Genomic DNA, 17,754 nt, shown 5'->3' with positions numbered 1-17,754 from the left:
AAGAAGTATTCAACTTCTTCAGCCTGGAATCTTAGGCATATACAGGTTTATGTGTGCACATAATGTTTAACAATCTTCAATCAGAACTGTTTCCTGTTGAAACAGTTCCCTACAGCTGCAGAAAAATGCTGTCACAGGCAATTAAGAAGTATAAGGCTGAGAAATCAAGGTATTACCACTGCATAAAAGCAGCTCCAAAATCAGATTCTGCTCCTCAGTGTGGAATCAAAAACACTTCCTGTTACTATTAACAGCAGAAGAAAAAAAGAAAAAAATAAACATATTTCCTTATACAATCCATCGTTCTTCATGCACAGAAAAATCACACACAGTCATGAAACACTTTGTAAACTCTAGCCAGGACCCAATTTACATTTATTCTTTCAGCCATACAGTGAGAAAAAAAATCTGCTTTTTCTTTGTGAACACATTATTTTCAGCTTTCAGTAGGCTCTTTCATACAAGAGGGAAGGTTAGAGTTTTTTTTTCTTTTGTATCTTTTGAAAGGAAAATTGGACATAAAAAATCTTGTTTTCGCTTATTTAGAAGCCTTGTAAAAATTCTTGTAGCTGTGCAACTACTTCTGTATCCACGGTTTCCATAAGTGCATGGAAACCTTGTTCTCCCAGCAATTCCTGCTGTGCCTTTAGCTTCTCATAGACGAATTGCTGCAATGACACGGTGTGCACAGGGTCCTTCAGTGCAAGCTGTGGAAAACGAGAAAAAAAAGTATAAGAACACACTTAAAATACTGCAAGTACTCATCTCTCTAATAATCTGAGCCCAGGAAAGAAATCTACATTTCTTTGTAATTAATTGAGAAACAGAAGAAAAAACTATAAAAAAGATCAAATTAATTATTATCAAAAGCAAATGTCAGCCTAACACTATTTGAAACAATAGTCTCAAACCATGAACACAGTCTGTTGTAAAGTTCCACCCTTCTATAAGATAAAACAATTTCAAAGCTGCTTTGCTGAAATGAATTCTGCTGAATAAATTCTGCTGAAATTCATTCTGATGAATGAATTCTCCATAACTCCTAAGAAACACATCAGATGTGTTACCATGATAAGCACTTTAGATAGTGTATCAACTATGATCAGTTATATTTTATTAGTAAGGAAACAAAGAAACTAGTTCTACTAGTGCAGCCCTAGACTTACATGACAAGATCTGGAAATAAAAATATTTACGATTAGGTCAATATTTAGGTGTTAGGTCAATAGCTAAAATAAATTGTTCATATGCATAAAGAATAGACACACTTCTTCAGTAGCAGTACTTATATAACAATCTGTCCAGCTGAATTATGCAAATTTCTTTTAGGCAGGGACCGACAGAATATTTGTCTATTTTACACAATAACTGCGGAAGAGGTAAATAGAAGGGCTACATTGACAGAGGATCAATTTTGAAGTCAGAAGAGAGGGGTGGGCTAGCTAGGGACATGGACAGGTATACAGCATCTGTCCCTCAGTCCACCAGGGTGGATGAAGGGGAGGTGAGGACACCTAGAGCTTGCAGTATCACAAAGTACTAGGATATTGAAATAATAACAAAATCGCTGCAGATGCATGAGCTTCTGCTTATCTTAGTATCAAAACCAAACAACACTACTATTTACGCTGGAAAGTCAGGAAATAACATATAATGCCAGGTTTCAAAGTCCACTGAAAAAGAAAACCTTCTGAGCCTGTATACCCTGCTATGCTATTTCCAAAGAAACAGGGCATACTAAATGCACGTATTTTCTTTATTCCTTTTTATTCTTATTTCACAGTTTATTGCCCTAGTCTGTTGCATTATTACAGCATTATCTTAGCCGCCACTACGTAAAAATCCAAAGTGAAAATTACACAGGATTATGGTGACGGGCAAAAGGATATTTCCAGTAATGTACATTTATTGATCAAATTCCTTTGTTGGGTTGAATCAGAACAAGGAATTACGGCATTTAATTCTTCTCTGACTACAAGCTATGGGATACAATTAGCATCACATGGGGATTTATATCAATGGGAATGCAATATCGGAAGTATGCCTTATTAAATAAGCTACCTGGCCTGACAAATGAGGTTGAACACAGATGCATCATTTCATCAGTATGAGTACAGATATCTACTGCCTAATACAGAGTTTTTATTTTTCCAGAGCAGTAGTAATCATAGGTCACTCTCAACTTGTGAGCTGTGTCTTTTTTGTAACATTAATGGATGAATCTACAAAACTTCTAAAGAAAAAATCTTACTGCATATTCATAAATAATTCACGCATACCATAATGTTGCATGTTTTGAGATAAACTGGAATAAAATAAAGAGAATCTTTTCTGTTTTGGTATAACAGAAAAAAAGGAGTATTTGAATTTTAATAGGGGGTAGAAAACATTAAGATGTACTTATCTATTAAACAATACTACAGGCAAAACAGAGGGACATACTGATAGAAACAACCATATAAGCACAGGACTTCTTATAATATAAATACTTATTATTGCCTATTAGTGGTTTGTTTCAAAAATAAAAGCAAAGAAAGAGTAGAACACCCTGAAACATTGTAATTATCACAAAAAAGTGCTAGTCCTTCATCTTTTTAATTATGGTCACATCAACTTTCAAGTTGTAAACCTCATCATTCCCTCTATGTTCCTAACACTGTCTTCTTAGCCTTTGATCGTTCACCATTTTATACTATCCACCTGTTTTACATTTCAAAGGTGAGATATGACCTTTTTACTACTTATTCCTAGCACTTTATAACAATAGCATTTTATAACGTTATTATAATCCTAACATTGTATAACAATTTTTTTTAACACATTCTTTCCACTTTTGAAAAGGGGACTAATTGCAGTAAGATTTTAATCTTTTTTTGTATAGTAGTAATTCTCAGTAAATATAGTCTGGTTGCTAGAATATACACAAGCTTTTCACACTGAAATACTGTAATGTAAATTCTAAACTACAGCCACCGTAGTCCAGATTTACCAAGGTGTATTGAGTCCACATCGCAAGGGTTTGGTACCATGGGGGCTGTAGATGTGGCCTCTGTGAGCAGAGCTCAGCAGATGCCCCAAGTCAGATCAGAGCCAGCTCCAGCCGGCTCCAAAATAGACCTGCCAGTGGCCGGAGCTGAGCCAGGGACCAGCGCTGGTTGGGTGTCTGGGAGAGCAGATTGAAGAAAGAGAAAAATAGTGCAGCGCAACAGCAGCTGGGAGAGAGGAGTGAGAAGCAGCCCTGCAGCCCCCCAGGTCGGTGCAGGAGGAGGGCAGGAGGTGCCCCAGGCAGGCAGCAGCAGTTCCCCTGCGGCCTGTGGAGAGGCCCCTGGTGCAGCAGGCTGTCCCCCTGCAGCCCACGGGTCCCACACGGAGCAGATCTCCACGCTGCAGCCCGTGGAGGAGCCCCCGGTGGAGCAGGTGGATGTGGCCTGGAGGAGGCTGCGGCCCATGGAGAGCCCCCGCAGGAGCAGGCCCCGGGCCGGAGCTGCAGCCCGTGGAGAGGAGCCCCCGCAGGAGCAGGGGGTCTGGGGGGAGCTGCCGCCCGTGGGGGACCCGTGCTGGAGCAGTTTGCTCCTGGGGGATGGACCCCGTGGTACGGAGCCGTGTGGGAGCAGTGCTTGAAGAGCTGCTGCCTGTGGGCAGCCCCCGCAGGCTCAGTTCGGGAAGGACGGCATCCCGTGGGAGGGACCCCGCGTGGAGCAGGGGCAGAGAGTGACCGTGAGGGAGAGCAGTAGAGATGAATCGCCAAGGAATTAGAGCCCCCAATCCTCACTCCCCTGTACTGCTTGGAGGGAGGAGGTAGGAAAGGGTGGATGGGGGAAAGTTGTCTTACATTTGCTTTTAGTTCTTGCTGCTCTAATCTCTTAGTAACAGGCAATAAATTACATAAATCTTCCCTATATCTGTTTTGTCTGTTTTGTCTGTGATGCTCAACATTGGTGAGCGATGGGTCGTCCTTATCTCAACACGACTCTTTTTTCATGGTATTTTCTTCCCTTGCTCTTTTGAGGAGGGAGAGTGAGAGAGCAGCATGGTGAAGCTCAGCTGCCCACTGGTGTTGAACTGCCACACAAGGTTATATCCTTCAGTAGCAGTTCGAACAATCTACAGGGTTAAAAAAAAAAAAAGACCATCTTGCCAAGCAAAGAAAGCAGTTTCTGAACAATTTTCTTTTGTTAATGAATGACTGTAATTTGGAGCACATAACACATTCCTAGTTAGTTTCATAGCTCAAACAGTCAAGCATATAATTACTGTAGGAAATATTGCACAGAAAAACAGGCATTGAAACTGCAATGGACATGTCTTCTCATAGCTGTGACCCTCAGAGCAGCAACTAGACTAATGGCATGTACTACAAACTTGCCTTGGGAAACAACTCTAAAAAGCTGTTTGTTAACAACCGTTTTACTCACAAACCAATTAATAATCCACAGATGTAGTCAACTAAATGACTTACGTGACCCTACCAAAAATCTCTGTTGAAGTACTCATTATTATGTGTGAAGACAGAACAATTTCCTGAAAATATCAGCTTTGTTCTATTCTTCTAGAAAACATTCTTCCACGTGACAATTTCATATTTACAAAGTATATTCCCTGATATCTAAAGAAAAAAGAAGGTGAAAACAAAGAAGAAGAAACAGACTTCAAGTCAATGGAAAAATAAGCTTCTAATATTTATAACCAATGTTTACTAATAAGCCTCAGCTTTAAGTCCATTTTTTCCCTAATTTTCACAAGCTTCTAGAATACAATTATGCATATAATGCTATTCTAGCACACAAACAGTGATTTTCAATTTCCAGACAGAAGTGCTGTTTTCTTTTGAAATATAAGGTTTGAATCCTTGCATAGTTTTGCAAAGCTCATTGGAACTTAAAATCTGAGCTCTTGCTAGCATCTCTTAATTATACTGGTCCTCTCTAACATCTCTTTGAGGTGCTAACACACTAGCACTTGTCAGGTGGCAGACAGCAATTCCAAAGATCTTTTGAATAATCTCTGCAATACTACTGAGAAGTAATTGTATAAAAATTTGTTTAGGTTATTGCAACAGGCATAAGTATCTCCCACCATCTGTTCAATGCAGCAACACCGTAAGCCAGTAGGGACTTTTATAGTATGATTAATGCTTGCTGTCATAAGCACCAGCTAATGTTTCTAAGCCACATGGGACTTAGTCTTCTGACTTAAATTCAAGGAGCTAAATACACTAATTTGATTTCATTCAGATCATCACATCAAAAATATTTTGAGTAAATTAAATTTGCTTTCCTTCTACTTTACATTTTCGGAACTTGTACTCAGAACTAACAAAAATGAAACAGCTTAGTATAACTAGTTTATAGATAATACTAAACAATCAGCTGCAGTCTTGGCTGAATAATGAAGCAAAATGATCAGTTTGGTAGAACACCAAACACTCAAGCTCTCATCTTTCATCTTATAACGCCAACAAAAATGCTGCCTCAGGTAGAAGTCTCCCCTGACCATACCAGAATTTCATCAAAGTATTCAGGTACACCTCAACGCGTATATATTTTAAAACAAAAGTCCCTTGACATTAACAATGGAAGTCAGTAATCAAGTCTATAAATTACTTTCATTATGACAAAATTGTAACAGTACCTGGTTTAAGAGATGACCTTTCATATGTTTTCAGCCAATTCTACCTGATTTTTCGAGGAACAATTGTCCTCTTGAAAATTAAGTCTCTGGCTTGATAAGCACTGAGCATCTAACATCAGTCCGGCTCGAACAGCCATATCAATATTAACACTGGCTATTATTCTGCAAACACTAGGTCAGGGACAATCTTTGAATTAAAGCATGTATGTTGTGCTCCTAGCTGTGTGGCTAGACTTTTTTTGATTGAAACACTCCTGATACAGAGAAGACCAAAAAGTACCTACTTCCAAATAATAATTAAAAAAATGTAGAAAATTCCAGCAGTTTCTTCACCTGAACAGCAAGCTAAACAAAAGCAGCAGAATTTTGGCAAGGAAACGTATGTTACTAAAATCTGCTTTAAGATGTTGAGTGAAAACCTAATTTGACTAGCTTTTTAATATAGCTACTTTACAAATTGCTCTTGAATCTGGACATGGGTGCCTACTTCAAGGCTGGACTCAAAAAGCAAATTTTCCACCTCACTAGTTGTAAAAAGCAGTTTGAATAGGAAAAGTAATACACAGGTCTGGAGAAAAAACATGCCCCATACCTCCAAAATCCACTTGCCACCATCAGACTTTCTGCAGAATTATCCGTTTTTTGAAACCAGTATTTTGTCAGGTGGATCTCTCCCCTCAACATCTTTTGACAACACCATCAAAAATCATACCATTTCCAATACATTGTTATACATCATTCAGTACTCGATCAGTGATCTAATCACCACAAGCAAGTCAATGGAATGGTATTTAGAATGCAAGAATGGGTAATAAAAGTCTAATAAAACTCAAAAAGTTTTTTGGTGATATCCTGAGCTAAATTTTTCTTGACAAGGTTTCCAGAATTTAAAAGGATCTCTTCAGTTTAAAGATGAACACTGATACTAAAGAAAGCAAGAGTGGCGGACATGAAATATTTACCAAGATGAGTAGTATCTTCAGACTGTGAAAGACTGGAAAAATGATTTAAGTTGTGTTATGTCCTTTACATTTAACAATGATCTCAGATTATAAAATGGAGATGGACAATATGAAAGGTTTTTCACAGACTTCTACTAATATTTTCTCACAGATTTCAATGGGCCTTGCATTAGACCTGTGATTAACCTGTAGATTAAGTGTATACTGAGAAATTATACCACAAACAGTGCAATAATAGTATTGTAAATTTTATCACATAAAATTTGATCATTTGACTTATTACAATGTAACTCATCTATTTATTTTCCTCAGAATATAAAGTCACGCTTTAACCAGTGTCTTTCCACAGTAGAGTAAAAAAAAAAAAATACTCCCAAACCTTTACACATAAGCACATTATTTACACTTAAGAATCATCTAAACAACGTGCTACCATGGACAAATTTTAAGTCTAAATAAAATTTTAAAGGAAAGTAGTTCATTTTTCTTCCCTGGTTTCAAATAGACACCTGAAAAAGGTTAACTCCCTTTTTGAACAATGATACTGGAGTTCATCAAAACATATACATTAAGGGCACATAAAAAAACATTTAAGTCTATATACTATATGCAATGCAAGGTCATGAATCGGTCTCCATCTATCCACATTTTCTTCAACATATTTACAAGAAGAATAAAATATAGCAATAGCTGATAAATGCTGATTAAACAAAGTTATCACAAACTTCTAAAGCACTGTCTAGCTAAAACTGTCTTTAGTAATTATGAGCTATGCGTAACTATGAAGAGAGGTAGCAATGACAGGATAAAGGGATAGATCATAGAAGAATATCTAGACCCTGTGCAAACATCAGGAAGTCATACTTAGCATGGACCTTGACAGCATTTTCTTTTCTCCGTTTTTTTTTTTTTAATCTTTTCATTAGTGTCTTATGAGGTTTAAACTCTGAACCCTGCCATAAAAGCTGCTGATTCAACACGTAGAATATGTAAGAGGGTATAAACCTCTTGCAGTAATTAGATAGAACAGGAGACTGAAAACTTTCTTAAATCAATTACAGATTCCTGTTAGGTGGGTCCTGATCTTCCTCTTTTCACCCCCAAATATTTGTTCACATCTTTGTTTCACCAGAGGTATTTGCTACTGCATTTGTTATAGATATCACAAGAAATGTGTGTGCTGATGCTATTACATAAAGGAAAAAGCTTTCAGTGCAGGTGGATGGGAATGGTCCCTGGTGCTGTTTTGTTTTTAATCCAGTTTTGCAAATCAAATGCCGGTTGCACTTTCAAAAGCCCAGTGTCGCAAAATAACCAGGATTGGCACGCTCCTACTACTGGTAACTGACCCAAATCATCTGCATCATTTTTGCTACTGACTGCAGAACAATTTGAAATAAATGTTTGTGAGAAGTCTCAACTTGTGCACCATCCAAAAAAATTTATACTGAGTAAATTCAGCTGGGATTCAAAATGAATTTCTAGCAGACAATCCTAATAACTAGAGTTTGCTTGCTTTAACAGCTGAGAGAAATTGCAGAGAACAGCATAAGAAAATAGTGAACACATTAGCTGAAAAAAATGACAGCAGAGAAGGCCCGAGTCTGAAACATATCAGGAATAATCATCTAAGTATGAGCATGAAGAGTGAAACAAAGAAAGATATTCTTACAACAGAGGCTTGAAATGAGAGAAACAAAGGATTTTCATAATACTTAGGAACCTAGAAAACACAGTAACAGTGGAAATAGATATATCTAGATTATGAGATGAGAAACATAGAGGAAGCTGCAATGTCTGTGTATGATAACGTGTTCTATGTAAAACTTCCAAAGACACAAAGGCTGACTATGTGTTCAGGTTGAATGTTAAAGAACAGTAGAGGAAAAATCACAAGCAATTCCTTCAAAAAAAAAAAAAAAGAAAAAAGGAAAGTTACAAAGGGAAAATACATTTCCCATGTAAATTAACACCTGACTCGTCATGTCCTTACAAGTTCTGGCTCTTCATTACCGAGGCACAGCTATTTCTCTTTAATCACAAATAAAAACTATTATCCAAACGGCCAATGAACTTTGTATTACGCATGATCCCAGTACAGTTTCTTCATTATGACTGCGTTAATCAACACTGTACTGCTGCACTGAATTGTTTAGGAGGTTAGAATGATACTGGTCATAAAATAATGACCCCTTTTCACTTCTTGTACATCCCCAACAATGGTAATTCATATTAAATCCACAAAGTCAAAATTTCTAAATGCATACTATACTATTAAAGTCAATCTATAACTACAAAATTAAGAGAATTTTGACTAGAAAGTTATTAAAACTTTAGCTAGAGAGAAATAAAATTGGGTATATTCGAAGAATGCTAATAAAATGGAAAGACTATTTAAAAATCCACTTGATGTTTTTAAAATCTGATTACAAAATCCAATGTATATGAATTTGTGTAAGTCTATACATACAGATATGAATATATGGAGCCCTGAATCTTCAGCTATCTCAATAGATATATCTATGTATATATCTCAAGATATCTGTATATATTTTATTTCAGCATATGAAATCCTCATCAGATTTACCTATATAGATACCTGCATAGACACAGATAACATCTATCTAGATTAGATATGTACCTAAAGAAACACCACAATTCCTAAGAATGAATACTATGATTCTTCAACAAACTTCAACTACTATGACATATCAGTAAGCTTCATCTTCCTGCATTTTTCGATAAACCATTTTTAAAGCATCTCAATTTTACAATGTCCAGATTTTGTGAACAGATGATGTTTACTTTGACAACATTTTCTAATACTCAAAAGGAATGCAGAAGCATAAATGTTGTCGCTGCAAAGTTCATCAGAGTTTGTTTTTTTTTGATTCAAGAGATGAATTCTCTAAGAAAAACAGCTGAACCAGATACAAGTAATTTAGTCTCATACAAGTGAATTACATAATCAGTTCAATAATTGATTAACAGATCAAAAACTTACAATTTTTTTCCTTTTGTCTTGTTCTGTGGGAGGTTCCTCATCTTCTGTAACTTTGGGCTCCTCAAAATGAGGCATCAACATGCAGCTAAGAATGGGAATAAAAATAGTTTGAGTACACACTATAATTAAAATTTATTTTAAAACAGTTTTAAAAACATGGGACAGGTAGGAGGAAGTTTGGAAGTCTGCCAATACCTATTAATAAGGCAATATATGCCTGTGGAGATAACACATATTACTGCTTAGTCAGTAATTTGGTTGCTGCCAAATTTCACCTGACTTTCCTTCAGTGGAAACACATTTAGACTCTCTCCTCTGCCCAGACAGTAACTTCTGAAAAATTTGTCTGAAATTGTAACTGATGTGTGTTGAAACAGTTGAAAATTAGCCACAAATTTAAAACCTATTCAAGTCTGGGAGAGACAACCAAACTTGGCCACTTTCTAGTGCATAGATGTATATTGTGGCAGCATGTATGTACTTACCATTTTTATATCAGTACTGCATTTAACAGTAGGTTATTATTGTTACGATTATTTTTCTTAAAAAAAAAAAAAAGAAAAAGAAAAGAGCTTGCATTTAGAAGTTTCCGTGGCATCAAATTTACTGCTGATAGACATCTCTTCTGTTAGATTGCAAATCTTTTCTAATTTTCAGTAGTGTTAGGCAACTAGTCTTCTATACTAATGTTTAATATATATGCTTCCTAATTGACTTATAGATAGAAAAAGATTAAGACCGAATTTACTAAGTGAACAGATACTTTCATTTTGCAGTGGAGTTCATCATGACTAGACATTTTTGTCTTGGCAGATCAATTCAGAAATTATATTTAACAAGAACAAGCATCAGGAAAAGAAAATCTGAACAGATATATTTTAGCTCGAGTTCTTGCTTAAAAATGCATTTCTGCATATAGAAAACAGACCAAGTGGGTTTAAAACACATAACATATAAAATCTACTGTCCCTAACTAGAGTTTCCCAATCTTTCCAGGTGAGTGCTATATAAGCAGTCTGCATTCTGCCAGTATGAAAATCAGAGTGGCACATACACAAACCTGTAGCATTAACAAAATCAGCAGACATTTCTCATTACATTCATGCTTTTCTGTGAGATCTTTAACAAGAGAATCTGAAATCTATTATGATCATTACTATTGGTTCAAGACAAAATCTGAAGGACACTGAACAGTAAAGTTTTAGGTGGATAGAAATTAGTTAGCTTTTGCTTCTAGGCAGATACAAGGCTTTTAAACTTGTTTTTCTGTTTTGCCCTGCCCCCAAGTGATAGGTGACTGTATGCACAGATAATAGCCATATTTTAATTTTTGTAGTAGGTATGAAAGGGGAAATTATGAAAAAAGGTCCAAATTCCAGAGATTTTTTTCTGTCTTTTCAAATAGTTTGTATAGACTTCATAAAGCCATTGGTGAAAGTCATCCCCTAGCAAACATGTAACCATAAACAGTCATTAAAAAAAATAAAGAAGGAGGTAATTTTTTTTTTTTTTTTTAAAAAAAGCAAGATGATAAGATTGGGAAACCTGCAAATATTGGTGAGACAATACTAGAAAAATGGAATGCTCCTCTTTCCAGAAAATCTGGAGGTCCAAAAAGATTTCTTCTAATTACCATTACAATGCAAAATACAAGTTCTAGAAAATCCATCTGACTGTAAGCTCTTTGCATTGTAAGCCAGGCCACTGTGTTATCGTTTTCAGACCTTGAGCAGAATCCCATCTATAAACTGGCAAGACCTCTACCTCTGCCTTTGTATTTGGAAAGGCTCCTCCAGAACCTCATTCCTCTAACTACAACACTTTCTTCAAATTCCCAGTGTAAAGGTACTCAGGGTCAGCTTATACTCAAGCCAACACTATCATTTAATTTGTAGTTTTCCCGTGCATATTTACCCCTGCTCCATCCTTTATAAGCTGCAGTTCTATGTATTGCTTCAGCCTTCATTTTCCTATACTCAACATACAAGTTCTATTAGCCTTTCCACTGAAGTAAACACTAAGAAGCTACACATTGTGATTTCCAGTAAGGTACGTGATTTTTTTTTTCTCTACCAGTTCAAGCTTAAATTCATTCTTCTTCAACCTGGAGAGACGCAATAGCACACACCACTCCAGATGAGTGCTTTTACTTTATTTACTTTCAGATGATTTGGAAAATTTTAACACAAATGTCAGAATCTTTTAAACAGCCCATTCGGTATCTGTTAACAGAAATATATCCTTGGTTCAGTGTGCCTGTATTTTATAAAGAAAAAACAACGTCGATAGTTTAGAAGTGTACAGTGAGATGTTCTACAGGCCTTCAAGCTTAAAATATAAAATGAACTATGACAAAGTTTTATTACTTTCTATGTGAGAGCTCTTTCCAAAAGGTGTTGGCAAAGCAACATGTTTAGAAATAGAAGTGACTCTATGGTGTTGTCTCTGATAGTAAATAAAACATCAGCACAGCACATTTCCAGACTTTGCAGATAAATCTTATATACTGATAAACAGTTCAAAGAAAAATAAATGCCTAGCATGGGTCAGCACTTTTGCAATCAATTTTTGAGCACAACTGAGGTTTAGCCTGTATGAACCATTCATACACTGGTGCACAGCCCACCTATTTTAAGGGGAGGAGAAATTAATAACACATATGCAGGCTGTTCTGTGCCAGCTGGCTTCAGTGACAGAAAACACCCCCTTAAGCATTTAAATAATTAGTCCAGGTCCAGGTATTCTGTCACCAGATAATTATCTGAAAGTTAGAAAATGTTTGATTTTTATCACACAGTAAATAATATTATTAGAATATATTATGCCTGTAGGGACTATCCTGCAGAGCACTTTTTTCTCCTAAAGGAGAAAAAAGACTCTCCATCATTCTAAAACTATGTAATCATCACAGAGGGAAAAAAAAAAAAAAAAAAACACAAAACATTAAAACCTCTGTCCTAAAAAAAATAACTTTATTCAGTGTTTGTTTTTGACTTCTCTGGCTTTGATATAATACCTCTAATAAGCTGGGAGTTAGTAGTAGATGAATGAGTGTGATTCTGGCAGCACATTCTCAGCAACCCTGAATCTTCCCGCCATAAACAAATCCCCTTCTTCCAGCTGAGGAAGCTGCCCTTTCAGGTATGCACTGTAGCATAACTTAACATACGCTGGTATGTTAAGCAGAACAACTGAAGACCATGAATTCTGCTTGAGGAATAGGTTTCCAAGTGTCTCCACACCTAGGTACATTGGGTACACTCAATGGATGTGAGGCACTTAAAAAAAAAAATGAGTTAAACACTGGATGTCACATTCAAAGAACTGTGCTATTGTTGAACTATCAACAGCAATCTTTATTGGAAGATAATCTTAAATATAAAATAGTCAAGTGAGCAAAAAGCAAAGCTAAGAATGTGAGTATTTTAAGCCATCATTTAATATTTAATATAAAATTCTTTCCATTTTCATTTTATGTTCAGCCCCAAGTATTTTTCTTGGAACCAAAAATTTGCTAGAACTTTGCAAACAAAATTTACTATCCTGCTAAAACAGATTCTGTTACAGAAACAGACCCTTATGAGCACGTCTCAAATGCCTACAGAGTTTTCCCAAGAGAACACCACATATGCAAAACTATTATTAAACACAAAAATTAGATTTTCCACTTACTCTTTGTATGTTCCTGTTTCAGGATCTTCAGTCATAACGTCATACAGCCCTTCCAATGTAACGTGGATGATACCACAAAATTTATCTTGGATAACACTGGAAAAGAACAAAATTTATTTTGGATAACACTGGAAAAGAACAAAATTTATCTTGGATAACACTGGAAAAGAACAGGAAAGTGACTTAGCTAAAGGAACTAAACAGGAAATATGCTCAATAACTTAAAGCACAGTTAGTGAGCAGTGATTTCATTACTTACTGCTTAGCTAAGCATGCTATCAAGCAGCTAATTTGATTTTTATTTTGATTACATAAATGACCTAAAGTCACCAAAAAGATGCAAGTAACATTCACTTTAAAAAAAAAAAAATACAATGAAGTGTTGCATGCCGTCGTTGAAAACCTAAAAGTAATTGCAAATAATTGCATAGAATTCCAGAAATGAGCAGGGAATCACGCTACTGGCTTATCTTCCTAACACATTTGCACATTCATTTTCTCCCATCATGAGTTGATGAAAAACCTACACTGCAAACTCCTGAGCAAAGAGCAGCGTGTAAAGCCAGTACGCTCCCCTGTTGTCTTCTCTCTTCAGCTTTATGAATATTTAACCTCCACTGTTTCCACCCACAGAAGCCAATTTTCTTAACTAGACAGGTGGGGACAGGATTCATCTCTGCTTAAACATAGGCATCTTCTGTCACTTGAAATACCAGGTTATTTAAGACAACTGAAAAGGGCTGTCAGATACCACCAGCGACTTTAAAAAAAAAAAGAAGAGAAATAAAAAGAGATGAGGACCTTCCTTTCTGCAGCTAAAGGCCAGGCTGGATACCCACATATATCCAAAATGACACCTACATTTAGACACTTATCTCTGCCTTGAGAAAGAGTGCCTGTAGCCTAAGAAGAGCACAGAACCACAATCTCCAAGATTCACTGAAAAAGTAGTTGCCACCAACTTCTAGTTAAACGGAAAGCAGCTGTGATTGCTGTAATTTCTGCTGATTTCCCTGCTATTCTGGGCTTGACTATCAGTGCCTGAACTCTTGCTCTGTGAATTACAAAAGGGTTAAGCCACATTGCAAGTAAAGAGATGTTCATCTTTGGAAGACTGCGAAGTTTCCAGCTATAAGCAGCAAAGAAACAGTCTAACTGGTAATGGTAAACATCAACTCTTTCCTGGTTCACCGCTCTTGGCTGAAGCATTATATTAGCCCCATTTTCGAATTTCAGACTTAGTTTTCCCCAAAAGATGCAGCTGGTGCCTATTATGCAGAAGCAAACAGGTTCCATATATGTTTAATGATACTGAACACTAAGTGTGTTCATGCTAGTTTCATCCTTTATATTCTAAATGTTATTTAAAACTGCTTAGTCAACTCTGTTCTTTAATATTCTTTCATTCCATTTTTGTATTTACAATATGATCAAAACCAAAAGACTGGATAAAAATACAGCTACTTTTACATTAGTTCTATTTGATAAATTCATTTTCAGACGTACAAAGTTATAAATATAAAACAGACTATAGAGCAATAGATTGGAAAAAAATAGGTACCAAGTTAGAATATTAAGCATACAAAATGTGTCTTTTCTATTTGCTTTGATAAGATTATGATTCAGCTCAGGACCATTTTGATTTCACAGGATTGTTTCTTTCTGTTCGCCTGGCTACAGCTGAATGCCAGGAATTGAACTGAATTTTGAATGAAAAAAACTAAAACTCCAGCATTCTCTGGGTTTAAAACTGATTCAATTTTCCTTCAGACTGGCTTCTTATTGTTCATTTACATTTTGAAGGAGACTTTCTCCCTGACAAACAGCTTCACTACCTCATTCAAAGAAGAAAGCAAACAGCCTGCAGACCACTGAGAAAACAAGCACGGGCTATTTAGCAGCCTGCAAGATAAGGCCTCAGAGATAAGGGATTTCTTCACTTTAGTTAGAGATTCCTACAAAGCACACCTCCCATTAAAGCTCTTTTGCCTCATACTTTGTAAAAAACACTTATCTAGGAAAATCCCTATTAGCTTGGTATTTTCCACTGTGAGAAAGGAAACAGCTGTCCTCACATTTATTTCAACAGGAACCTGGGGAATTCAACCAAGAACACTTTGCACCCTGGAGGAGCAAGCTATGCTCTGTAAGCATGCACTATTTTAATTAACAGTACAGGTTGCTATCAGCTACACAGTAGCTATATTTGCTCCTTTCAAGCTTCATGAAGAATCCCTAACTGCCAGAGAAATTTTGTAATTTTAACTGGGGAGGAGGGAAGGGAGAAAGGTGTTTGACGCTACAAAGGCACAGCTTTTTCATCTGCTGCAAGGGCTAATTATGGTCAATCTACTTGGGTGGTGGTGGTGGGGGTTTACATTAACCAAGATGTAAAACATATTGTAAGCATAGTACTCATTAACTGTTCCCTATTCCCCCCACAAGCTTGCAGATTGATACGAGAAGCACACAGAGAGGCCCTTTCAAGTTACTTCTGTTTCCAACAATCTGTGACATTTCCGGAAGAAACTGAGGACAGCGGTTGAAGACCCAAAATATGGTTCTTGATAGCTAGCTGCAAAACACAGAGGTATCAATGTTTCCTTTACTTGGAAAAGGTATTTTTACTTTATGGTATAAATTAGGAATGTTATTTTACTTCTTTCTGCAGTGAATACAGGTAATTTAACAGTAATTTTTCTTTTTCTGAGGACAGCAATATTACAAAATACAGAAGATCTTTCAAAATAGTGTGACTGGTACCTGCAGCTTTCAGTGAAAGTAGTACCTTCTCTTTCCCCCCTTCTCCTTTTTCCCTTGAAATGGGACAAAGTTTCTTCCTACCAGATATAGGTAGTTGCAATGTTTATCAAGTATATAATCATTAAATAATACTGTTTTTATAATGTAAGACACATATGAGGGAAAAATAAAGGGCCTATGTTTACTGTGATTTGAAAAAAATCAAACCTGGATTAAAGTTCAATGACAATACAAATGAGATACTAGGTCTCATTTTCATAGATGAGGAAGAAATAGCCTTGCAAACCAATCAAGTATCTTTTAAAAAGTCTACAGGTTGTGTCAAGAAACACATTGGGAAGTTGTATGAGTGGATTCAGAAAAGAAAGAGACACTGTATTTTAGATTAAAGCTGAACTGTTGATACTGCTCATAGTAAAATCTCAGCTCAGAAGGAAGGCAGTATTTAAGCAGTTACACCCTTCAACTGCATCCAATCCAGGTCAGCAGCAGAACAAAGAACAGCATAAAGGTATGGTTTATAACTACCCTAAGGTATCCTAAATTATGGGAACAACAGCTTGTTTGGTAAGCAGCAAGAATTATCAAGAGACAGGCCCAGAACCAGGTTTATAAGATTCTAACTGACAACTGCATAGAAGCTAATCAGTCTAGGATCCAGTTCCAAAGATGCAATTGACACATTCGTTATTATTATTATTATTATAAAAAGGATCTCTTACACTATCTAAAAAAAATCACTTTGTACTGAAAAAACATCACAAACATTTAGGGTAGCTTGAATGTGAATGATCTCAAATCTTTCATTTCAAAGCTTGCATATTCTGTCAGATAAAAATATTGAACTTTTTGGAAAGGAAAAAAACAGACCACATATGTTGTGATTAAGTAGTGATATACCTTTCTCATTCTGTTTGACATTTCCAGCTCATTCAGCTACTTTTTCAGTATTTTTATTACCTCAATGTTTTATACAAACATTCAGAATTTTGAATTTCATTTACATAGCTACTGTAAAAAAAAGTTTTACCATCAGCTTAACAAAACACAGATCATAATAAATTGTTAGTAGTGCAATTGTTATATAAGTAAATAAAATGGTCATTGTGTCCTTGTGTCTGCTACACATCTTCCTCAGTCTACCAGGGAGGAAAAATTCTCATTGGAAAACACACCTTTCTCCTCTAGACATTAAAAGGAAGAGGAGGAATTTTTTTCTGCTTTTCTGTTTGCCAGGATGAAGCAGCAAACACCAAAAAAGAAAGGGAGAAGCTTCATTTCATACCTTTACTGGTGTACACTTGAGAAAGATTAATTTTTTATTCTTATTTCATTAGCCAGGGGAAGAGGTAGAAAGGGACAATTAGATTAGATTAGACACATTATGAGCAATGTAAATGAATTCTTTTTTCTCCCCTAGAAGTTGCACTGTGCTATGAAGCTCCTAAAATGGTAATGACACACCTAAAATGGTATTTCCAGGGTAATCCTATGGCTGACCGTAAATGTGATAATGAACTTTACAAATGGGAACCTAGTAAGGGACTGTGACTAAGTGGAAACTTATGGACCATTTTGCTTCATGAGGGAAGGCACTAAAAAGAATTCTAAATGGGTTCCCTAATGATTTAAATAGTTAGGCCATACGAATCACACGTGTACATGAATGCATCTATTTCCTAGTAGGAACACCTAACTTTAAAGGCTGCTAACTGCCAAGGG

General features: G+C 36.2%; 1 protein-coding gene across 8 annotated transcripts in view; it reads right to left on the bottom strand.

Annotated features, from left to right (window-relative positions):
* Positions 1 to 340: 340 nt before the first annotated feature.
* Positions 341 to 17,754, bottom strand: part of IPO11 (importin 11) — a 110,332-nt gene continuing 92,918 nt past the window's right edge. For all 8 annotated transcript variants that reach the window (XM_066988839.1, XM_066988841.1, XM_066988838.1 and 5 more), the window contains 3 exons: positions 13,270 to 13,365; positions 9,598 to 9,682; positions 341 to 707 (listed from right to left, as the gene is read on the bottom strand). In XM_066988839.1, the coding sequence (XP_066844940.1) occupies positions 543 to 707; positions 9,598 to 9,682; positions 13,270 to 13,365 (346 nt within the window). In that variant the 3' untranslated portion in view covers positions 341 to 542. The remainder of the gene's footprint in view (positions 708 to 9,597; positions 9,683 to 13,269; positions 13,366 to 17,754) is intronic.

This window comes from Anser cygnoides, chromosome Z (genome assembly GCF_040182565.1).
Source record: "Anser cygnoides isolate HZ-2024a breed goose chromosome Z, Taihu_goose_T2T_genome, whole genome shotgun sequence".
Classification (NCBI taxonomy): domain Eukaryota; kingdom Metazoa; phylum Chordata; class Aves; order Anseriformes; family Anatidae; genus Anser; species Anser cygnoides.
The sequence above is the reverse complement of the archived record's forward strand: the minus strand, read 5'-3'. Positions and strand labels throughout refer to the sequence as shown.